Source organism: Bufo gargarizans, chromosome 8, assembly GCF_014858855.1.
Source record: "Bufo gargarizans isolate SCDJY-AF-19 chromosome 8, ASM1485885v1, whole genome shotgun sequence".
NCBI classification, from domain to species: domain Eukaryota; kingdom Metazoa; phylum Chordata; class Amphibia; order Anura; family Bufonidae; genus Bufo; species Bufo gargarizans.
The window spans coordinates 110,010,670-110,035,287 of NC_058087.1; the positions used below are offsets into that span (position 1 = coordinate 110,010,670).

Here is a 24,618-nt window from a genome sequence, read left to right on the forward strand (position 1 = left end):
TGCAGGAGTATCCAGCTCTCTAGGCTGTTCAGGGGCCGACATCTTTGTAGATCTGATTCTCAGACCTCAGATCAGAATCCACCATGGCTTCCTGCATTTTCATACTAGCCGCCGGTGAGTCTCACTTCAGGGATGCCCACCGCGTCATTGTGCCACCGGAAGTGACGTCATATGCAGCTGCGGATCACGTGTGGGGACTCCAGCTCACGCCTGCTTATCCCACCAGGGGAAAGGAACCGCAGCACTCACTTGTCTTCAATTGCGCAGGATTTATTCACCAACAAAAATGCGACGTTTCGACCGACATGGTCTTTCTCAAGCAACAAGTAATGTGAACAAAACCGTGTGTGTGTGTGTGTGTATATATATATATATACACACACACACACACACACACACACACACACACACACACACATACACCCTCCCAGTAGGTCACATGATCAAATTAAATATGTAAATTATAAATTAATTCTGTAAGTTATCTATATCACACCAACCTGTTGACCCTGTTTTATATATATATTACTTATTACATGCAGTGTTACTCCCATAAATTGGATTATGTAGCAAAAAAGAGGTACTTACTTATAAAAACCTTGGTGGAAGTCTGGTTGGCACAACTTGGAGGGGACCTTCCTCATCGTTCTACTGGATCAGAAAAGTGCGCGCACCTCAGCGTCTCCCTGTTGAAAGTGCGCAAGCGCTAGGGACACGTGTATGCACTCGGAGGACACTCTCATCCTGGCGTCCCTCCGTGGTTAGTGCGCACACGAGTCGGGTACGAATTAGTGACAAAATTGTATTGAATTAGGAGATAACCCCCATATTTAAAAAAAAAAGCCCATAAATGTGGTTTTTGATCATTGGACCTGATAAAGTATCAGGTTTTTATAAGCAAGTACCTTTTTTTGCTACATAATCCAACTTAAGGGAATAACACTGCATGTAATAAGTAATATATATATATATATATATATATATATATATATATATATATATAAAAAACAGGGTCATGATATGTATATTCAGGTACAAATTATTAGACAACAGGTTTGTGTGATATAGAACATTTACATAATTGATTTATAATTTACATATTTAATTTGACCATGTGACCTACTGGGAGGTTGTGTGTGTATATATATATATACACACCTGGTTTTGATCACATTATTTGTTGCTTGAGAAAGACCATGTCGGTCGAAACGTCGCATTTTTGTTGGTGAATAAATCCTACATAATTGAAGACAAGTGAGTGCTGCGGTTTTTTGACATATACGACGCATTGAAGGGGGATCTTCAGACTGGCTCCCAACACGCTTGGCACCACCACAAGAAAGATTTCATTTTTTCGTTGTGCTGCTATAAACTCTTTTTTTCTATGACCAGGGGTGAGGAAGACGCGCACACGCAAACCAGCGCCGGACACAGGCCTCCGATCTACGGATGCGAGGTCCACATTTCTCCCGTGCCCAGCTTTGGTCCCATACCGCCAGCGAGTCCGTCCTCACAGCAGTTACTGGGTCAAGGGAGGCTCCCGCCCCCGATGAGACCATACTGCACCAAGGTAACCGAATCAAGCTTCACCTCCCTGATGGTCTGAGAGGCCTCTCTCCATCCTGGCCACTATAGGGGCAGGAATACACTGAAGAGGGTGGGGAGCGGGGGCAATTTTAACATTTCTCCGACACACAACAGGGCAACAAGGCAGCAGCATTACGACCGAGACGGCCAGATCCCAAGCCACAGGTACCAAAGATAAAAGGCTGGGATGAACTGCACCATGCAAGCCCATAAGGTACTGGGCTTAGGCAAAAAAATAAACATAAACCACTCCAGCCTGCCTAATGACTATAGCAGACCACATAGCATTTGCCATGAGGAGAACCTCTCCCCACCTGGAAGGGACAGGAAGAAACCAAGGAGGAGCTGGAGGAGGGTCTCTCTCTCATGGTATGGTTGTGGAGGATGAAATGGAAGAGGTCATGGTTTCAGGGATCTCAAGTCTCCCTGAAGTTCAGGGAGTCTCCCTCTATTAGATAGTGGCTCCCTGACACCTGCATGTGAGACAATATATCCTGGAAAGGTTTACTGATAGCAGAGCAGAGAGATAAGAGAAGTGACAGGACAGAGTTTAGATTACAGGTTGAATTAACCCTTTAGGGTCAAATTGGCTTCTCAAGGAGATATATATGTTAAAGGCATCTTCTTCTGTCTCATTCAGTAGCTATATAACTATTGAGAGAGATGTATTTTTTTTAAATACATTTACACATTTAACCCTCCATTTTAATTATATATTATTTACCCCAGTGTTAAATCCCCCCCCCCCCCCCCCACCGGGTTCACTTGCTTCTTGTCAGCTCAGCGAATGAACCGAAGATTTGATTCATGAATCGGTTCATTTGAATGAACTGATTCAAATGAACCGATTCATGTGAAAGATCCGAACTTCCCATCTCTAGTTTACTCGCAGTAAACCTTTCCGGCAACCTGTAGCAGTGTCCCCTTCTCGGCGCGTGCGCACAGTGCAAGGAGTAGCCGATGCCAGCAGTCCGCAACGGTGCATCAGGCTGAGCCTGTGCGCACGCGCAGGATCTCAAAGCGAGAGGGAGAGGCGGCACTGAGGAGTAGAAGGCGGCGCTGGGCACGAACGGCGATGCGTGCGGCCGGGCACCATGCATCCACAGACCTCCCCTGCTTGGGCACCTTAATTCAGTGATTGACAGGTTAGTAAAACCTGTTTTTCCGCAGAATAAAGCCACAAATAGCTTTTATAAGGTCACCTTAGAAATCAGAATGCTACCCTGGACATGAGCCTATGTTTAGCTCACAGGGCTTATAGGTGGTGACAGAATCCCTTTAATCATATACATAAATATGATAATTTGGGGCAGGGTAATGAGCCCAGTCCTCCACACCATAGAGCAGAGTGTGCAGATACTGCATATGTTTGGAAAATGTAATAGAAAGTTTGTGAAATAAAAAAAAAAAGAAAACCTCCCTGAAATGAGTTTTTGCAGGTTGGGATGTCTGTGGTTTAAACCTCTGGCTAGGCAACAAAAGGAGGCGGTTCCAGGGTCAAAAGACTAATACCGGTGACCTGCTTCCCTTGCGTCTTATTAATTGGTCACGTGACACAAGGGGGGCAGGTCACTGCTGGGGTCAGAGACTAGTGTCTTTTGACCCAGCACTGAGACAGTCAATCGCTGTCCGCAGTGGAGTCAAAGCAGATGTAGACAATACATTTCTGACATCTGCTGTATGTGTACAGCACAGTGCGAAGTTACATCCAGCTACATGTATGTTGTGCTGATAAGGCAGGCACAGAAGCTGTGTGCGCCCGAGCAGTAAAAGAACCCAGCTGCTAGCAGCAGTGCAGGCGCCCGCTCTATCCGCCAACACTGCTGGAAACACCCATGCAAAACTAATGTGCCTCTACATGACTTTCCTTCTACAGGATCATACTGACATAAAGCTGTCACTAGAATTATGTACCAATTATGTACCAATAAGGACAAGCAGAGGCACACAGCATTATAAAATCATTATAACGACTGTTTCACATGAACGAGTCCATTGCGGGAATCATGCTCCGTGTGCGAGAGTGATCCTTCGTTCTGGACTTGCAGGAGTGCAGGGCATTATGATTTATAATGCTATTTGCCGCTACATGACCTTACTGTTACAGGATTATAGTGTCATAAAGCTATAAGGTCATATAGAGGCACATCGCATAAAAAAATCCTGATAATGCCGTGTGCTCCTTCAAGTCCAGAACGGAGGATCACGCTCACACACGGAACATGATTCCCGCACTGCACACACTCGTGTGAAACAACCCTTACTCCTGAGCCCTGTTGTATGTCCAGGCAAAAGATTAGAGTCACATGTAGGGTGTTTATCCCCTTCACGCATTATCACTTACATGTACGTCATAACGTGTAAGAGAATGTATGGAGCGGGCCAGTTCCATATGTGGCAGGTACTGGCTTGGCTGTATCAAAAAGCCAGCACTGACAGGTAGCAACGATCGCCCTGTGAATTAATCCCTCAGGTGCCGTGATCAACGCTGATCACCAGGCAGAAGGATGCAGTTCTGTTTACCTTCTAATTGGAACCCCAAAGTGAAATCACAGGGCTCCGATCAGTTGCCATGGAAGCCTGGACACTGCTGAAGTGATTCAGGCTTGCCATGACAATCCCCATACTGAGCTTTACACAAGGCACAGCTCAGAATGGAGAGAGTAAAAAACCTATTTACCCTAATAGATCTCTATTGGGGTGAATAGGAGATGGCATCAAAAGATTCCATGTACTGGCCTCCTATGGGAGCTAAGAGTAATAAATATTTATTTTTTTTAAGTTTTTTTACATTAAATAAAATTAAAAAAAAAATCATTAAAAGTTTTAATCACCCTCCTTTCCCAATTTTACATATAAAAAAATAAAACATATGTATCGATATGTCCAAAAATGTCTAAAAAAAAATAATTCCTGCATGGTGAACGCTGTAACAGGAAAAAATTGAATAAAGCCTTATTCACACAGCAGGGTTTTGGTCAGTGATTTCCATCAGTGATTGCGAGACTGGAGCTTACACAGACATAAAAGGTATAAGGGAAAGATCTGCCTGCACCTGTTCTGCGTTTAGAGCTGACCGAACGCTGACTGTGTGAATAAACTGCGATCTAAAAAAAAAAAAAAAAAACCCTCCAGAGGTTTTTGTGTATGCAGGACTCCCCCCCCCCCCCCATCTAAAATAATTGATCTCAGTTGGAAATTGTTAATACTGATGCCAAATGTGCATAACTGAGCGTTACAGAAACTTAAAATACAGAATCCATTTTATTGTTTAATTTTTCTGAAATTCTCAATATCTGTTAGCTAAGTAAAAGCTTTCCAAAGTCATTACCTCAGCAACATGTCAAATTAGCACAAAAATAGGCTGTCAGGAAGAGGATGAGAAATCCTGTGTTATCTATATGGTCCCACTAGTACTGCATTTCTAGTATTCTGGCCATTCAAATGCATTCCTAGGGTGCACTGCCTTCTCGAAGGCTGAAGAAGAGCTTTCAGCTTTGCAATAAAGTAGGTCTTCATTTGTAGGAGCAGAGGAATAGCAAAATGCCCACATTCATCAGCAATTCTGAATTCTAATTGACTAAAACCCCAGGAATGGATTGTAAACTACATCAATGTTTCTACTACAAAGCTAGCCATACAATCCATAAACTAGATTGCATCTAGCCATACGATCCATAGACTGCAACCAGCTATTAAGGATAGTTACCCAAACAGAAATACGCGGATATTCTTTTATGGTCAACCAAATAGTTTTCAGCAGTTCTACGAGCTTCCGGTTACAAGGGCTGGAGGTAATACAAAGTATGGCGGCCGGAACGCACAGTATCCTGAACGAGCTTTTCAGCTCATGGACAGCTTCCAAAATTGGGGCCATACAATCACCTACACATTATGGCTAAACCTAATTTACAAATTATACCTGGCTCTTGGTACCCGGCCTGTTTCTTCTCAGCACTGTAGTTCCCTCCGCCATGACCATAGTGACAAAACGCAGATCCCCAGAAAACGCCTAGATGCAGTTGCTCACTCACTAGCGGAGGCGGGACATTTGTACATCGTTCAGCCCCTTTTCTCTTAGAACACTACAACAGATGTCACTATAAACTCCATGCACCGTAAGGACCTTGTTACGTCACAGGGTCACGTGACATGCCAAAGTCACGTGAATTTAAAGCGAAAGGTAGCACCAGAGTAATATCTACATCCGGTGCGCTGTGGTAGTAAACATTATGAATGTAGTATAAAAGTAATAACCAACCTTAATCATGGTGTTTAGAGTGACATGTGTGGTGACCTTAAAATTGAGGTTTTCAGTGTCAGTGACCCTGTGACATAAGTAGTGTTGAGCGAACTTGTGTGTTAACCACTTAACCACCTCAGCTCCCCTAGCTTAAATGACCAGACCACTTTTTACACTTCTGCACTACACTACTTTCACCGTTTACTGCTCGGTCATACAACTTACCGCCCAAATTAATTTTACCTCCTTTTCTTCTCACTAATAGAGCTTTCATTTGGTGGTATTTCATTGCTGCTGACATTTTTACTTTTATTGTTATTAATCAAATTTTTTGCAAAAAAATAACATTTTTCACTTTCAGTTGTATTTTTTTATTTTTTTTAAAACAATATATATATATACATTTTTCTCTAAATTTATTGTTCTACATGTCTTTGATTAAAAAAATGTTTGGGTAAAAAAAAATGGTTTGGGTAAAAGTTATAGAAACTTTTACAAACTATGGTACAAAAATGTGAATTTCTGCTTTTTGAAGCAGCTCTAACTTTCTGAGCACCTGTTTCCCGAGGTTCTACAATGCCCAGACAGTAGAAAAAACCCACAAATGACCCCATTTCGGAAAGTAGACACCCTAAGGTATTCGCTGATGGGCATAGTGAGTTCATAGAACTTTTTATTTTTTGTCACAAGTTAGCGGAAAATTATGATTTATTTTTTTCCTTACAAAGTCTCATATTCCACTAACTTATGACAAAAAATAAAAACTTCCATGAACTCACTATGCCCATCACGAAATACCTTGGCGTGTCTTCTTTCCAAAATGGGGTCACTTGTGGGGTAGTTATACTGCCCTGGCATTTTAGGGGCCCTAATGTGTGAGAAGTAGTTTGAAATCAAAATGTGTAAAAAATGCCCTGTGAAATCCTAAAGGTGCTCTTTGGAATGTGGGACCCTTTGCCCACCTAGGCTGCAAAAAAGTGTCACACATGTGGTATCGCCATACTCAGAAGAAGTAGGGCAATGTGTTTTGGGGTGTCTTTTTACATATACCCATGCTGGGTGAGAGAAATATCTCGGCAAAAGACAACTTTTCCCATTTTTTTATACAAAGTTGGCATTTGACCAAGCTATTTCTCTCACCCAGCATGGGTATATGTAAAATGACACCCCAAAACACATTGCCCAACTTCTCCTGAGTACGGCGATACCACATGTGTGACACTTTTTTGCAGCCTAGGTGGGCAAAAGGGCCCACATTCCAAAGAGCACCTTTCGGATTTCACAGGGCATTTTTTACACATTTTGATTTCAAAATTCTTCTCACGCTTTAGGGCCCCTAAAATGCCAGGGCAGTATAAATACCCCACATGTGACCCCATTTTGGAAAGATGACACCCCAAGGTTTTCCGCGAGGGGCATGGCGAGTTCATAGAAGATTTTTTTTTTGGGCACAAGTTGGCAGAAATTGATCTTTTTGTTTTTTTCCAACAAAGTCTCGCTTTCCTCTAACTTGGGACAAAAAGTTAAATCTTACAAGGACTCAATATGCCCCTCAGCGAATACCTTGGGGTGTCTTCTTTCCAAAATGGGGTCATTTGTGGGATGTTTGTACTGCCCTGGCATTTGAGGGTCTCCACAATCATTACATGTATGGCCAGCATTAGAAGTTTCTGCTATTCTCCTTATATTGAGCATACGGGTAATAATATTTTTTTTTCCGTTCAGCCTCTGGGCTGAAAGAAAAAATGAACGGCACAGATTTCTTCATTCGCAACAATCAATGTGGATGAAAAAATCTCTGCCAAAAAAAAGGAGGGGAAAGGCGTCTGCCAGGACATAGGAGCTCCGCCCAACACCCAAACCCACTCAGCTCGTATGCCCTGGCAAACCCGATTTCTCCATTCATATCAATCAATGTGGATGAATAAATCATTGCCAGAATTTTTTATTTTTTTTATTTTTATACAAAGTGTTTGCAAAAGCATATGAAGACCGCCCCTCAGCTCATAAGCCTCGGCAAACGTATCTTTTTTACTGCAGAGGAGAAATCTCGTCTTGTAGCGCCGCACACACCGACTTTTGTGTAATCTGACAGCAGCGCAATGCTTCTGTCAGAAAGCACATCAGTGCTGCAGCTGGTTGATCGCTTGGTCCACCTAGAAGGTAAAAAAAACAGGCCGCAACGCAATAAATTTATTAACATTAACTTTATATAACATTTGAACAGAACATTAACTTTTATAAACTTTATTGAACTTTTGAAACAGAACATTAACTTTTTTGCTTACCTGCGATTTTTTTTTTTTACCTTTATAGGACAAACCTCTCCTTCCCCATGGGACAATGTGCAAAGCGCAAATCGGCCAGAGATGTGGCGAAGTACATTATGCACTTTGTCCCAGGTGAAAGGAGAGGTTTGTGGCAGCTGTGTGTGAAAGGGCCCTAAGACCCCTGTGTGCCTGTCCCGTATCACGCAATCCCTACACTAATAGTGTACCTGTGTGTGGTACTTGCGGAAACACTCCCCTATGCATAGGGCAGGCTGGTAAGGACAGTCAGGACAATAAAAGGTGGTGTCACGCCTTATTTCACCCCTGCTACAGACACAACATCTTTTTCTTGGGGAACGTTGAGTTGGGGTACCAGGATAGACACTCGGGAAGTGTCTGGCATGTAGCCGGCTCACTACATCAGAGACTTGGGGCACGGACCCTCCTGGATACAGGATTTCCGAAATGATCTCTTCCTGGAATTTTAGGAAGGATCCTGTTCTCCCAGCCTTATCGTAGAGAACAAAACTATTATATACAGCCAATTGAATTAAATAAACAGACACCTTCTTATACCAGCGTCTGGTGCGGCGGGACACTAAATAGGGAGCCAACATCTGGTCATTGAAGTCCACCCCTCCTATGTGAAGGTTATAGTCGTGGACAGAGAGGGGTTTCTCAATGACTCTAGTTGCCCTTTCAATTTGGACAGTCGTGTCTGTGTGAATGGTGGACAGAAGGTAAACGTCCCTCTTGTCCCTCCACTTCACCGCAAACAGTTCTTGGTGACACAAGGCAGCCCTCTCCCCCCATGCAAGTCGGGTATTAACGAGCCGTTGGGGGAAGCCCCGGCGACTAGGTTGCGCGGTGCCACAGCATTGAATTCCGACTAGATGTAAGTGTCGAAAGAGGGTCACGCTTGAGTAAAAATTGTCCACGTATAAGTGGTACCCCTTGTGGAGTAAGAGTGACACTAAGTCCCAGACAATCTTGCCACTGCTCCCCAGGTAGTCAGGACATTCGACCGGCTCCAGTTTTGAGTCTTTTCCCTCATAGACCCTAAAACGATATGTATAGCCTGTGGCCCTTTTACAGAGCTTATACAGTTTGACCCCATACCGGGCGCGCTTGCTGGGGATGTACTGTTTGATGCCAAGGCGCCCGGTAAAATGTACTAGGGACTCGTCTATGCAGATGTTCTGATTGGGGGTATACGCATCTGCAAATCTGGATGACAAATGGTCTATGAGGGGCCGAATTTTGTGGAGCCGGTCATAAGCAGGGTGGCCTCTTGGATGACAGGTTTTTTTGTCAGCGAAATGCATAAAGCACATGATGACCTCAAAACGTGCCCTGGACATTGCAGCAGAGAACATGGGCGTGTAATGTATTGGGTCTTTAGACCAATAGGACCGCAATAATTTTTTTTTAGTTAGACAAATGCTGAGGATAAGGCCCAAAACATTTTTAAATTCGGAAACTGTGACTGGTTTCCACCGGTAAGGCTGGGCATAGAAGCTTTCCGGATTGGCGGTTATATAGTCTGTGGCGTAGCGTTTGGTTTCTGCCACAACTAAGTCATAGAGATCCGCGGTGAAGAACAGCTCAAAAAACTCAAGGGCCGATCCTAAATGAGCTGTCTCCATGCGAATTCCAGACTGGGTGGTGAAAGGGGGCAATACGGGTGCGGCGGAAGCAGGGGAGTGCCAATTAGGGTTTGCCAGCACCTCTGGGAGACTAAAGGCTGCACCTCTAGGAGACTAAGGGGGAGTTACTGCACGTGCCACTGTACCAGCTTTAACTGTCCTTCTGGTGCTCGCCACTTCACCAGGGAATACGGCAGTGCTGGTAGAAGGTCCAGGATGTGCTGCGCTGCTGGTGTATGCCGCACCATAAAAAAGATCAGTGCTAGCACCACTCTGCTGCAAATGAGGCTCATCATGCAGGGTATGCAGAACACTGACATGGGATCGGGTACGCCTGACCGTAGCAGGGACCTCTACCTCGTCATCTTCGCTAGCGGTTAGAGTGCCACTGCTGTCTACAGGTTCATATTCCCCATCGCTTTCATCCATCATGGCCAGAAACCTGTAGGCCTCTTCAGCGGAATACCCCTTATTTGACATTTTGGGCTCACTAAATTTAGGGGGTATTCCTCTGAGACTACCCAGGAAAAAGAGCAAACCTGCCTAATAAAAAGGAGTGCTTGCGAAGTAAAGCTACGATCGCTAATAAAGATCCAAAAAGCTCAAAAGTGATCTTTATAGCGGCACAGCGATTTTACGGTGTTTTTGCAGTGATCAGGAAAACAAAATTCTGTCACTGCGGTGGGGCGAACTGAATGCAAGTGTGCGCACAAGATCAGGCCTGATCGGGCGAACACTGCGTTTTTTGTAGAGCCTAAGGTGACCCTAATGTACTTATATAGATCTGATTGCAATCAGTCTTGATCACTTACAGATACTATATAGTACTAGTGCTGATTAGCGACATTGATGACGCTAATCAGTGACTGCGTTGCGGTGGGCTGGGTGCTAACTACTTAACAAGTAGCTAACTAACTGGCGGTGATGAGGGACCCTTACAGGGGGGTGATCAATGACAGGGGGGTGATCAGGGAGTTTATAGGTGATCAGGGGTTAATAAGGAGTTAATAAGTGACAGGGGGGGTGTAATGTGTATGTGTGGTGATTGGTGCTACTTACAGAGCTGCCTGTGTCCTCTGGTGGTCGATCTAAGCAAAAGGGACCACCAGAGGAGCAGGTAACAGGTATATCAGACGCTATTTACAAAATAGCGTCTGACACACTTCTTTGATTGGATCTTTTAAAAATCTACAGCCTGCCAGCCAATGATCGCTGCTGGCAGGCTGTAGATGAACTTCTGAACTGCGCGATCCTGTGAGCGCGCGTTCACAGGAAATCTTGTGACGGCAAGCGGTTAAAGGGGTTATCCAAGACTATAAAATGCTCCCCCATATGCTGGGCCCCTCACAATGAATTTACTTACCTGGATGAAAACATCCAGGGGGGGAGCAGCCAATGGTAATGGGCACGAGCCTCCATTGCGTCACCCACGATGCTAGGGAGGCTTGTCCCTGTCCTCGCCTGCCATTGACTGTGAGGGCAATTACCCCTGCGTCTATGATTATGGGTTCCGAATTCAAATAGCGTAATGTGCACAGAGAAGGCTGATACACGCAATGGTTGTAATCAGTAATCTACTTTATTGTAAATTAGCAGATAATCTTTTACCATGATTACTGGTAGACGCCCATCAGCCGTGCGTCACAGAAAACCACAAAGACAGAAGAAATTAAACATCTTTATCAGAAAGAGGATTTTAAACTTAGAACAGCAGAAACTAGCATTTATAAAAATAGAACAGGAAGGGGGAGTTGTCAGCTGATTCCCCCCCTGCGTGCCTGCAAAAAGCTGACACTTGTCTAACATTTTAGTAACCTCTTATTGAACTCTGGTTCAGATAGATATAGGATATATGCTTCTTACAAGAAACACATTTCAAAGATGGTCATGTCCCCAATCTACCCAGGGGGTATTTTAAATATGGGTATAATAGCGCGTATGTTAAAGCAGCCAGAGGTGTGGAAATTGTAATTGGCAAACAAGTCCCATTCACACACCTATATACTCTAACAGACCGGAGGGTCGATTCATCTTTGTTAAAGGGAAAATAGGCACCCAATTGGTCACTATGGCAAGCTTATATGGTCCCAACCAAAATCAGAAGAACTGGTTTGTCTGCCCCTTAAGCAATGGCAATGGAGACTAAATGAAACCTTATTTGATAAAAGTGAGGATGTGAGAGTTCTCCGGCAGAAGCTCCAATGGTATTTCCAGGAAAATGAAACCGCAGACCATTGGTGTGGGGATCCCACAAAGCTGTGATGAGGGGGGAATTTATTGCACTCAGTAGCAAGGGTAAAAAAGATATAGACAAAAAATGCTTCATTCGTTGCTTACCCAGATATCCGCAATAGAGTCCCTTCACAAGCTCTCCAAGGCTCTTAAGGCTCTGAAGGACTTGAGAAGAGGAAATAGCGGAAGGACCATCTAAATGTCTGTAGTGCCAAGGCATATCAGTACACCAGGTTCCGCTTCTACTCACATGAGGACAAAGGCACTAGACTGATATCTAGGTTGATTAAGCAGAGGAGGGACTCCACATTCATTGCTAATGTCAAAACAAAGAAAGGAGAACTGGTCTACAAGATGGAGGATATCGCACATGAATTTCAACAATTTTACCAGGAGTTATATGGGCTGGAGGATTCCGAAGGATCTCCTGGCGCGGTGGGAACAACTGAGATAAGCTTTTTGAACAAACTGAGCGTAACTAATTTGACAGATCTTGAGGGGGCTTCTCTCTTAACCCCTGTCACAGAGGAGGAAGTAGCGCAAGTATTAGCCTCCATGCCCATGGGAAAAAGCCCTGGACTGGATGGACTTCCGGTGGGGTATTTAAAAAAAATTCCTTCTGCCACAACTTTCCACATGGTGCAACTCACTTATGTTGGGTTCCCACCTCCCTAGACAGTCCCTTGAGGCTATAGTTACCATCCTACCCAAGGAGGGGAAGGACCCCCAGCAAGGTAGCAGTTATAGGCCTATTTCTATCTTAAACGTCGTTGTAAAAGTATGGGCAAAGCTACTTGCGATGCACCTTAAAGGGGTTGTCCGGGTTCAGAGCTGAACCCGGACATACCCTTATTTTCACCCCGGCAGCCCTCCTGAGCCTGGCATCGGAGCATCTCATGCTCCGATGCGCTCCCGTGCCCTGCGCTAGATCGCGCAGGGCACAGGCTCTTGTGTTTTCAATAACACACTGCCGGGCGGTAACTTCCGCCCAGCGGTGTGTTCGGTGACGTCACCGGCTCTGAGGGGCGGGCTTTAGCTCTGCCCTAGCCATTTTATTGGCTAGGGCAGAGCCAAATCCCGCCCATCAGTGCCGGTGACGTCACCGGGCTGCCTGTCAGCCCCATAGAGAGCCCCGGTACGTCACCGGAACTCAGAAAAATGCCTTTGCCCAGCTCTGAACCTGGACAACACCTTTAAGGGCCTTTTGCGTAAGCTGATAAACCCCGAACAGTCTGGATTTGTTCCAGGGAGGAAGGGCTGCCAGAGTTGATTTGGAGAAGGCCTTCGACAGGGTCAATTGGGCGATGGAGAAATTTGGTATCCCAGAACAATTCCGAAGAGCTGTAATGTCACTTTATAGTGCACCTAGTGCCAGGATTCAGGTTATTGGGACACTGTCTGCTTCTTTCCCTATCAAAAACGGCACTAGGCAGGGCTGCCCCCTGTCCCCCTCCCTTTACGTACTCGTAATGGAAACTCTGTTACAAGCTATCAGATAACACCCAGATATTCACAGTGTTAAGCTAAACTATCAGAGTACACCCAGATATTCACGGTGTTAGGCTTAAAGAAAATGGTCCTCATACCAAAATGCAGCATTTGCTGATGACCTCCTAGTCATGGTCACCAACCCTGTTGAGGCTTTCCCACATCTTCTTTGACCGGTACGGGCGTATGTCAAATTTTAAGGTCAACTACACCAAATCCGAGGTGATGAACGTCTCGATTCCTCGTTCAAATGAAATATTCTTAAAAACCTCCACCTCATTTAAATGGCTGGATTCTCACATCTCCTACCTTCGAGTCAAAATTCCTTCTCAATTAGGGAAATTGCTCCAACTTAACTACATACCCCTCATTAAAGAAATTCAGTCACTTCTGAAATCCCTTAAAATCCAATCCCATATGTCTCGTGGATGGGTAGGAAAAATCTCCTAAAAACCATCATTATGCCCAAAATTATGTACAGTGCTGCCCATAATTATTCATACCCCTGGCAAATTTTGACTTAAAGTTACTTTTATTCAACCAGCAAGGAATTTTTTGACAGGAAATGACATAGGTGTCTCCCAAAAGATAATAAGACGATGTACAAGAGGCATTATTGTGGGGGGAAAAAAACATTTCTCAGCTTTTATTTACATTTCAGCAAAAAATACAAGATGTTCCGCACTGTGGAAAATCTGAGAACGTGGTCGGAAGCCCAAAAGTGACATCTGTGCTGGCCAGGAGGATAGTTAGAGAGGTGAAAAAGAATCCAAGGATCACCACCAAGGCCATCCTGGTGAATCTGGGCTCTGCTGGTGGCAATGTCTCAAGGCAGACAATCCAACGGACACGGCACACTGCTGGGTTCCACTTCTCCAGATAAGGCACACAAAAGCTCGCTTTGCAAAAGCTCATCTGAACAAAGAAGAAGACTTCTGGTCTTCTGTGTTATGGTGAGATGTAACAAAAATGTAATTGTTTGGTCACAATGATGTTTCCTTCATTTGGCGTAAAAAAACGAGAAGCCTTCAACCCAAAGAACACCATCCCCACTGTCAAACATGGTGTTAGGAACCTAATGCTTTGGGGGTGTTTTTCAGCCAATGGACCAGGGAACCTAATCACAGTAAATGACACCATGAAAAAGAGCAATACATGAGGATTCTTAACGACAACATCATGCAGTCTGCAGAGAAACTTGGCCTTGGGCACCAGTGGACATTTCAGCATGACAATGAGCCAAAACACACAGCAAAAGTGGTGAAGAAATGGTTAGCAGACAACAACATTAACGTTTTGGAGTACAGACTTGAATACAATTGAGAATCTGTGGAGGGAGCTAAATATCAGGCTGATGGCAAGAAGACCCTCCAACCTGAAAGATTAGGAGCTCATTGCTAAAGATGAATGGGCAAAAATACCTGTGGAGACATGCAAAAAAGCTGGTCTGCAATTATAGGAAGCGTTTGATTGCTGTAATAGTCAATAAAGGCTTTTCTATTGATTATTGAGGAGGGTATGAATAATTTTGGACTGGACACTTTTTGCTCAAATGTAAATAAAAGTTGAGAAATGTTATTTTTTCCCCACTTCCCCATCTATCACACCTGGTCTCTTGTACATCGTCTTATTATCTTTTGGGAGATGTCATTTCCCGTCAAGAAATTACTTGCTGGCTGAATAAAAGTAACTTTAAGTCAAAATTTGCCAGGGGTATGAATAATTATGGGCAGCACTGTATATACTGCAAATGCTGCCTATCTATTTGCCAGGTTACTTCTTTTTCCAAATTAGAAAGGTCTTCACTCTTCCTTTGGGATGGGAAAGACCCAGGTTGGCTTATAATAAATTAACACTCAGGAAAAAACATGGGGGATTTGGGTTACCGGATGCACAATCATACCACAGAGCGATCCATCTTAAACGATGGTTGCAATTACATACACCTAAATATAGGTTACTGGGCAATGACCTGGAGTTATCCCAACTCACGCAACTGCAACTCACGGCAAGAGCTGGTCTTTGGAACCTGAATAAGGCATCCATAAATGAGTACCCTCTCTAAACATGCCGGCTAATCTGATCCCATTTTCGGTGAGACCAGGTGTGATAGATGTAGCTCCAGTTTGGGATACATGTAAAAACTTCAGTGGAAGACTTTCTGGGGAAGCTCTCTAAGAGTATAGATGAGGAGCATGCCATTAACCAATGCTTCACATCCATTAGCTTCCCTGATAACGTAGAATTGAACTCCACAGGGCCTTTACTGGAATGTAAAATAGGTGGTAATGGGGAAAGGACATGGTTTGAAAAGTTAATGCTCCTGGAGACCCTTCCTAGGATATTGCTCTCACAGTTATACTCCTCTTTGTTGATGCCAAGAGGCAAAACGGTTCCCCCATATATAAAATCCTGGGCATTGGAACTTGATAGAGTGTTCTCTGACACAGACATCATGCGCATGTATTGACACTCTCATGGGTTCTCAAGGTGTGTCAGGGTCCAAGAACACTCTTACAAAGTGTTAACCCAATGGTACAAAACCCCTAAACAACTATTCCTGAGGGGCTTACAGGCATCGGACACTTGTTGGAGGTGTAAAAAGGAATGAGGCACATTGAGTCACATATTCTGGCCTTGCGCAAAGATTCAGCCATTCTGGTCCAAAATTTTGGACGTAATCAACACCTTGTTGGTTAAATTATAGAACTTCTCACCACACCCAGTATCACAATTTGGGCTAAGATAGATGTGCAAAATGAAATCACAATGCTAGGGCTGGACCTTAAGTCACTCCCATAAGCCTCTTGGGTACCTTTCGCTTTTTGACCTCCAAGTTAGTTAAATCTTGGGTACGGTTACAATACATTTTATGTGTACCAATATTATATTGGGTGGGCTTGGGGATAAGGGGTGCCCGAGGGAAATTGTCTTGGAACCTCTCCTTCCCTTACTGATACCCTTCCTTCTATTCCAACCCCCCCCCCCCCCTTTTTTCTTCTCTCCTCCTCCTAATCCCCTTCTGTTTTTGTTCTCCTTCTTCACATATGCCCTAGAATTGCTGTTTTTGTAAACTGTATTTCGGCATTTTGTACACTCATTTAGATATGTCTTAAAATTGGTATGTTTTATAACATCAGTGTGACGAGCTTGTTTATATGTTGTAAGACCAAGTTATAAGAAAGGTAGATTTACATGTGCACCATATGCAATTAGTGTATATTTGTCTTTACTACTTAATATAAATTTGAAACATATAGGATATACAAGATGGAGTTCTATCTCTCACAATTCCCCCATTTTGAGAAATCTGTGAACTGTTACCGCCCAATGGTACTTCAGAACAAGCTAATCCTATTCTGCCCTAAGGATTCCCTTCAGGGGGAACAGTACCACAGATACTCTCAATAATCTTGATATTGTTTCCCCTTCTTACAAACTTTATTAATAAACATATCTATGTTGGAATGGGGTATTATAAAGGTTGCAGGAGTAAGTCGGGCGATTGTACATAAACCAGTGACATTTCTGAGCAACCACTTCCTTCTACTGAGTCAGGATCTGGAAATGAAGCAAACACCTGTTTATGCGTGTATTCTAGCCTTTTTGTGAGGGCCTGTATGTAACTGGTCCAACTGTCATTATTCATCTGCAGCTGCTGGGGAAAGTACAACACTGTGCTGGGGGCACTTCCAAACAGGATCTCAAATGGTGACAACCCTGTCCTCTTGTTTGGGGTAGTCCTTACTGAATATAGAGCCAGAGGCAAGCACTCTGTCCAGGGTCTCTGGATAGCCCGCTGTCATGGTCTTACCTTCGTTTGACATGTGCTGGCGGCCATCTTGGTTTCTGGGTTTCTTGTAGCCTCCCACCCTGCGGCTTCTCCTTCCCACTGGGAGGAGCTGGATGCCTAGCTCATATATATAGAAGGTCTGTGGCTTCAGTTCCTTGCTTGGTCCTCCTGTGTTCACATGCTTCTAAGACTGCTGCTGCTTCTGGTTCCTGATCCTGGCTTCGTCTGACTACCCCGTTGGTTCCTGATCCTGGCTTCGTCTGACTACCCCGTTGGTTCCTGATCCTGGCTTCGTCTGACCACCCTCCTGGTTCCTGACCTCTGTCTACGCAAGACCCTGCTTCGGTTTAGCCATCCGTTTGGACTTTTGCTACGGCTTGATTTCCAATAAAGCCTTCTTATTTCCACTCATCTCTGTTGTACGTCTGGTTCATGGTTCCATGACATTAGGACCAAGCCATGAATTCTGACGGTACAGGGCCATCCTCGCTACCTACGCTGGTTGCCAGACTTGATCAGCAGGATCACCTGTTGGGTCGGTTCGCTGTGGCGTTGCAAACCCTGCTTGAACGCACGGCTCATTTCGCTTCCGTTGCCGATGGGTCGGTTGTCGCTCCTGGGCCCGCTCCTACTGCCGCCCCGGTTGTTGCGCCAGAGTCTACCCCGACACCTGTTGCTGCGCCTGCGGTGTCTCGGGGTATGACCGGTTCTGCCCCCCTTCCACAGCGCTTTGGGGGAGAGCCAACTCAGTGCCGAGGTTTCCTTAACCAGGTGGGCATTTATTTTGAGTTGCTGCCACATGCCTTTCCTACTGAGAGATCAAAGGTGGGCTTCTTGATCTCGCTGCTCTCGGACAAGGCCTTGGCCTGGGCCAGCCCTTTATGGGAGAACAACAATCCGGTGGTTGCCGAGTTTTCCGGTTTTGTTGCTTTTCTTCGGAAGGTATTCGATGTGCCGGCTCGTGCTGCCTCTGCTGCGAAGCTCCTTATGTCCATCAGACAGGGTTCACGATCCGTAGCTGAATACGCCATTGAGTTTCGTACCCTGGCAGCAGAGGTGGGCTGGAATAATGAGGCTCTGGTCGCTGCTTTCTCTCATGGTCTCTCGGATGCCTTGAAGGATGAGGTTGCAGCTAAGGACCTACCAGTGGAGCTCGAGTCTCTTATTTCTTTCCTGATTTTGATTGACACCAGACTCAGGGAGAGACCTTCCTTTAAGGAGAGCCTGCGGAGGTCTCCTAACAGATTGGCGCCTACGTTTGCTGTCCCACCCGTGCCTCCCTCTCCTCCCACGCCTCCTGGGGATGACTTGTCTGGGGGTGAACCCATGCAGCGGGGGTTTGCTCGCCTGTCCGAGGGGGAGAGGGCACTCCGGAGACGCGAGGGCCGATGCATGTACTGTGGTCTCGGTGGGCATTTTCGGTTGGCATGTCCGAACCGTCCAGGAGAACGCTCGCACCTGAGGTCCTGTCGGGGGCAGATCTTGGGTGGAGTCTCCTCGTCCCCGGTTTCCCGTGTTGACAAACCACTGATCACGGTTGTCCTCTCCTGGGTCGGGGGCTCGGTGACGACCAAGGCGTTGGTGGACTCTGGTGCTGGTGGTTTGTTCATTGATAGAGTGTTCGTTGCCGCCAATTCCATTCCTCTGCAGCCTCGAGGTTCCCCACTGGCTCTTGAGGCGATAGACGGCAGACCCCTTCTGCCGCCACACGTGACTCATGAGACCCTTCCAGTGGGGATAGCCATTGGTGCCGTTCACAGAGAGTCGGTCTGTCTCCAGGTTATTTCGTCTCCACACTACTCGGTGGTCTTGGGGTACCCCTGGCTCCAGAAGCATAATCCGACTTTCGATTGGAGATCGGTCGAGATCCTCTCGTGGTCACCGCAGTGTGGGGTTAGTTGCATCCATGGGCCTGTCAAGTTGCTGTGTACTTCCTCGGACTCTCTGTTGCCTCCTGAATACGAAGAGTACCGGGATGTATTCGATAAGGTGCGCGCGGTTGCCCTACCTCCGCACCGCCCATACGATTGTGCCATAGAGTTACAATCCGGTGCCGTTCCTCCTCGTGGCAAAGTCTATCCACTGTCGGTAGCGGAGAATGAGGCCATGGAGGAGTACGTGAGGGAGGCGCTTTCACGCGGACACATTCGCAGATCCTCGTCCCCGGCAGGGGCTGGATTTTTCTTTGTGAAAAAGAAGGGCGGTGAGTTGAGGCCTTGCATCGATTACAGGGGTCTCAATCGCATCACGATCAAGAATGCTTACCCGATACCCTTGATTTCCGAGCTGTTCGATCGCCTCAAAGGGGCCACGGTCTTTACCAAACTCGACCTGAGGACGGCATATAACCTGGTAAGGATCAAGGCGGGCGATGAGTGGAAGACCGCGTTTAACACCAGGACCGGTCATTATGAATCCTTGGTTATGCCCTTTGGGTTGTGCAATGCGCCCGCAGTCTTCCAGGAATTCATCAACGATGTTTTCCGTGACCTGTTGCAGCAGTGTGTGGTGGTCTATTTGGATGACATCTTGGTATATTCTGAATCCATGGAGGCCCACATTATGGATGTCAGACGAGTGTTGCAACGGTTACGAGAGAACAGGCTGTTCGGTAAGCTTGAGAAATGCGAATTTCACCGATCCCAGGTAACCTTCTTAGGTTACATCATTTCCGCTGAGGGGTTCTCCATGGATCCTGAGAAGGTTTCGGCTGTCTTACAGTGGCCCCAGCCCAGTGGTCTCCGTGCCCTGAAGCGCTTTTTGGGCTTCGCCAATTATTATCGGAAGTTCATCAGGGACTTTTCCATGCTAGCCAAGCCTCTCACGGATCTGACCAGGAAGGGCAGTAATTTCCAGGTCTGGCCGCTCGAGGCCATCCGAGCTTTTGAGGCTCTAAAGTCCGCCTTTGTGTCGGCTCCGATTCTGTCGCATCCCAACCCTGGGTTGCCCTTTGTCCTCGAGGTGGACGCGTCTGAGACGGGAGTAGGCGCCCTTCTGTCTCAGCGTAGAACACCAGAGGGTCCTCTGCTTCCCTGTGGGTTTTACTCCCGGAAACTGTCTTCCGCGGAGTGCAACTATCAGATTGGTGACAGGGAGTTATTGGCCATCGTGCAGGCCCTTAAAGAATGGAGGCACTTGCTCGAGGGCTCGGTGGTTCCGGTTCTCATCCTGACGGACCACAAGAATCTGACCTACCTTTCTGAGGTCAAGAGATTGACACCACGTCAGGCCAGATGGGCTCTGTTCTTGTCACGTTTTAATTACGTGGTCTCCTACCTACCCGGTTCCAAGAACATCAGAGCGAATGCCTTATCACGGCAGTACTCCGAGCTGTCCGGGGAGGAGTCGATTCCGACTTCGGTCATACCTCCGAATCAGATCCTGGCCGCCATTCGCACCAGCCTGACCTCTCCCCTGGGTGAGCAGATTTTGGCGGCTCAATCTGGTGCTCCCTCTGGGAGACCCAACGGCAGGTGTTTTGTGCCTGAGGAGTTGCGCACTCGGTTGTTGCGAACCTACCATAACTCCAAGGCCGCGGGGCATCCTGGAAAGAACCAGCTGTCCTGGGCTGTTTCACGTCTGTTCTGGTGGCCTTCTCTACGTTCCGACATCGCCGCATATGTAGCGGCATGCTCCGTTTGTGCCCAGAGTAAGTCCCCTCGGCACCTTCCGTTGGGCCTTTTGCAACCCATAGCCACCGGGGAGCGCCCATGGTCACACCTGGGGATAGATTTCATTGTGGACCTCCCTGCATCCCGAGGCCATACGGTCATTCTCATGATTGTGGACCGGTTTTCCAAAATGTGCCACTGTGTTCCTCTCAAGAAGTTACCCTCTGCACAAGAGTTGGCCACGATTTTCGCCAGGGAGGTCTTCCGGTTGCATGGTTTGCCCAAGGAGATTGTGTCGGATCGGGGGAGTCAGTTTGTGTCCAGGTTCTGGCGCGCCTTTTGCTCCCAGTTGGGGATTCATCTCTCTTTCTCCTCGGCCTACCACCCTCAGTCCAATGGGGCCGCAGAACGATCTAATCAGGCCTTGGAGCAATTCCTTCGTTGCTATGTCTCCGATCACCAAGACAATTGGGTTGACCTCCTGCCTTGGGCTGAGTTTGCCAGGAACACGGCGGTGAACTCTTCCTCTGGGACGTCTCCCTTCATGGCCAATTATGGGTTCCAACCTGCCGTGTTACCGGAGGTATTCTCTCCCCAGGATACTCCGGCTGTGGAGGATCACCTTTCCGTCCTACGTGCTTCTTGGTTACAGATCTAGAGGTCCCTTGAGGTCTCTGCGCAGCACCAGAGACTCCAGGCTGATCGCAGACGAGCGCCCGCTCCTTCCTACCAGGTCGGAGACCGCGTATGGTTGTCCACCCGCAACCTCAACCTTCGAGTGCCCACTCCCAAGCTGGCGCCTCGCTTTGTTGGTCCCTTCCGAGTGCTTCGCAGGGTAAACCCGGTAGCCTATGCCCTTGCGCTTCCTCCTGGCATGCGGATCTCCAACGTGTTTCATGTCTCCCTGTTGAAGCCGTTGGTGTGTAATCGTTTCACTTCCTCGGTTCCTCGGCCCCGTCCGGTCCAAGTGGGCAATCGTGAGGAATATGAGGTGAGCAATATCCTGGACTCACGCCTGGTCCGCGGTCGGTTGCAGTTTTTGGTCCATTGGCGTGGTTATGGTCCAGAGGAGCGTTCCTGGGTTACCTCCGCAGATGTCCATGCTCCTGCTTTGCTCCGAGCCTTCCACGCACGCTTCCCTCAGAAACCGTTCCTTACTCCGCGGAGGAGGGGCCCTTGAGGGGGAGGTACTGTCATGGTCTTACCTTCGTTTGACATGTGCTGGCGGCCATTTTGGTTTGCAGGAGTAAGTCGGGCGATTGTACATAAACCAGTGACATTTCTGAGCAACCACTTCCTTCTACTGAGTCAGGATCTGGAAATGAAGCAAACACCTGTTTATGCGTGTATTCTAGCCTTTTTGTGAGGGCCTGTATGTAACTGGTCCAACTGTCATTATTCATCTGCAGCTGCTGGGGAAAGTACAACACTGTGCTGGGGGCACTTCCAAACAGGATCTCAAATGGTGACAACCCTGTCCTCTTGTTTGGGGTAGTCCTTACTGAATATAGAGCCAGAGGCAAGCACTCTGTCCAGGGTCTCTGGATAGCCCGCTGTCATGGTCTTACCTTCGTTTGACATGTGCTGGCGGCCATCTTGGTTTCTGGGTTTCTTGTAGCCTCCCACCCTGCGGCTTCTCCTTCCCACTGGGAGGAGCTGGATGCCTAGCTCATATATATAGAAGGTCTGTGGCTTCAGTTCCTTGCTTGGTCCTCCTGTGTTCACATGCTTCTAAGACTGCTGCTGCTTCTGGTTCCTGATCCTGGCTTCGTCTGACTACCCCGTTGGTTCCTGATCCTGGCTTCGTCTGACTACCCCGTTGGTTCCTGATCCTGGCTTCGTCTGACCACCCTCCTGGTTCCTGACCTCTGTCTACGCAAGACCCTGCTTCGGTTTAGCCATCCGTTTGGACTTTTGCTACGGCTTGATTTCCAATAAAGCCTTCTTATTTCCACTCATCTCTGTTGTACGTCTGGTTCATGGTTCCATGACACCCGCATGGCCTTTTATCCGTTCCAGCGCTCAACTCGGAAAGCTTGGATCACCCCTAATGTTTGCATAACTTCCCTCATCACTTCAAGTGCGAAATGAGAACCTCCATCTGACTCAGTAACTTCAGGAACACCATACCTGCATACCAGTTCACTGACCAGTTTCTTTGCCGTATTCTTGGCATTTGCTTTGGCTAATGGGAAGGCTTCTGGCCAACCTGAAAAGAGATCAACACACGCGAGAACTAATTCATACACTCCTACCTTTGGTAGTTGTATATAGTCTATCTGCAGTCTCTGAAACTGGTAAAGTAGCCTGGGGGTGTGCTTGCTTGGATTGTTCACCACTTGACTGGGGTTATTCAGTGCACAGAGAAAACCCTGGAGCAATCCACCCTGTATTAACCACACTTACCATGGCACCTTTTGATAGGTGTGTGGGCCCGTGGGCCTCCTGTGCCATCATAGGATAGAGGGCTCTGGGTAGACATATTTTTCCTGACACTTCCCAAAGTCCCTGCCCATTCGGCACTGCTCCTCTGAGTCCAGGAGGTCTTTTCTCCTTCATCTGCCTGTCTCTCACTATTTGTCTGGCAGTTTTCCTCTTCTGCTCCCTGGACTTGTTTGGTATGGTCCCCATGGTCTGTCTCAGTCCAATCCCAGGATTTGGGTATGGCTCACAAGGCACTTTAACACCCCAAATCCTGAATTACATAATTTGCCGGCCGGGCTTTCCCTAGGTCCTCCCCTCCCGGATCATAATCCTTCTGGTACACCTAGTTAAAACGTACCCTAGGTCCTCCTCCCTCAGACAGTCCTTCTGGTTCACCTACTCTAGGTCGTCCTCCCTCGGACAGTTCTTCTGGTTCACCCAGTCAGGACTTAAGCACAGACTACCTTGGGGACTCACCAGGTCTATAATAACCTCAACACGGTGTGTCCCTTAAAAGTACCCAGCTCTCTGTCTCCATATGTTCTTTATCTCAGCAAACAGAGTTCCTACGGGTTCTGCAGCAGTAATTCTTGCATGTACATTTAACCCAAACACCCCTCACTCCCTGAGAGGGATGGCGGTAACAACAGAACTTGATGAGTCGCAACTTCAAAGACTCAGTACGGAAATTTCTTCTGCTACGTTGCAGTTTTTTTTTTCTTCTGAGGGGAGACACAATCAACAAGTATACACAATAAAGATAAACTTTTCAACTTCTTGTTTACCCACTTAAACCTTAACAAGACTCAAACAAGTGGCACCTACCCTCTTTAACAACAAGCAGGGATCACCTCACTGGCAGACAGGATTTTTCCCCGGCTTCCATGGTTGACCTGCCGGTCGGACCACCCCCTCTGCCCCCTCATCTGGCAATTCCTCCAGACTCTCACAGCTAGAAATCTCGTGTAGTCTCCATCAGTCCAGTCCCTGCGCTCAAAGCACAACCTCCTGCCAGGGGAATTCTCTTGCCCTGGTTAATTGCTACCAGGGAGGAGCCTGACACACAACACAAACCACAGAAAACACAGAGAAGAATATCCACAATAAAGTAACATTTTCTCTTTCTCAGTCTGGTTCTAAAGACCCAAAATGTCCACACCAGTTACTACTCACAGTAAGATCATCGTCCAGCAGACAGACAGCCATGATGTAACGAAACAAAGCAACTAGAGGCAGACAAGATTGCTTACCTTCTCATGGGGCCACGGTCCCCTCCTCAAGTGCATTTTGTAACGCCCCGGAGGTCATTTATGTTGGCTACCGA

The 24,618-nt window shown here is 46.8% G+C and overlaps 1 protein-coding gene across 1 annotated transcript in view; it reads right to left on the reverse strand.

Moving 5' to 3' along the window:
- LOC122944463 (MOB-like protein phocein) overlaps nt 1-5,660 on the reverse strand; it is a 216,513-nt gene extending 210,853 nt beyond the window's left edge. Inside the window, exon 1 of the mRNA XM_044302746.1 lies at nt 5,510-5,660. Coding sequence (XP_044158681.1) covers nt 5,510-5,569 — 60 coding nt within the window. The 5' untranslated portion in view covers nt 5,570-5,660. The remainder of the gene's footprint in view (nt 1-5,509) is intronic.
- Between the last annotated feature and the right edge of the window lie 18,958 nt (nt 5,661-24,618).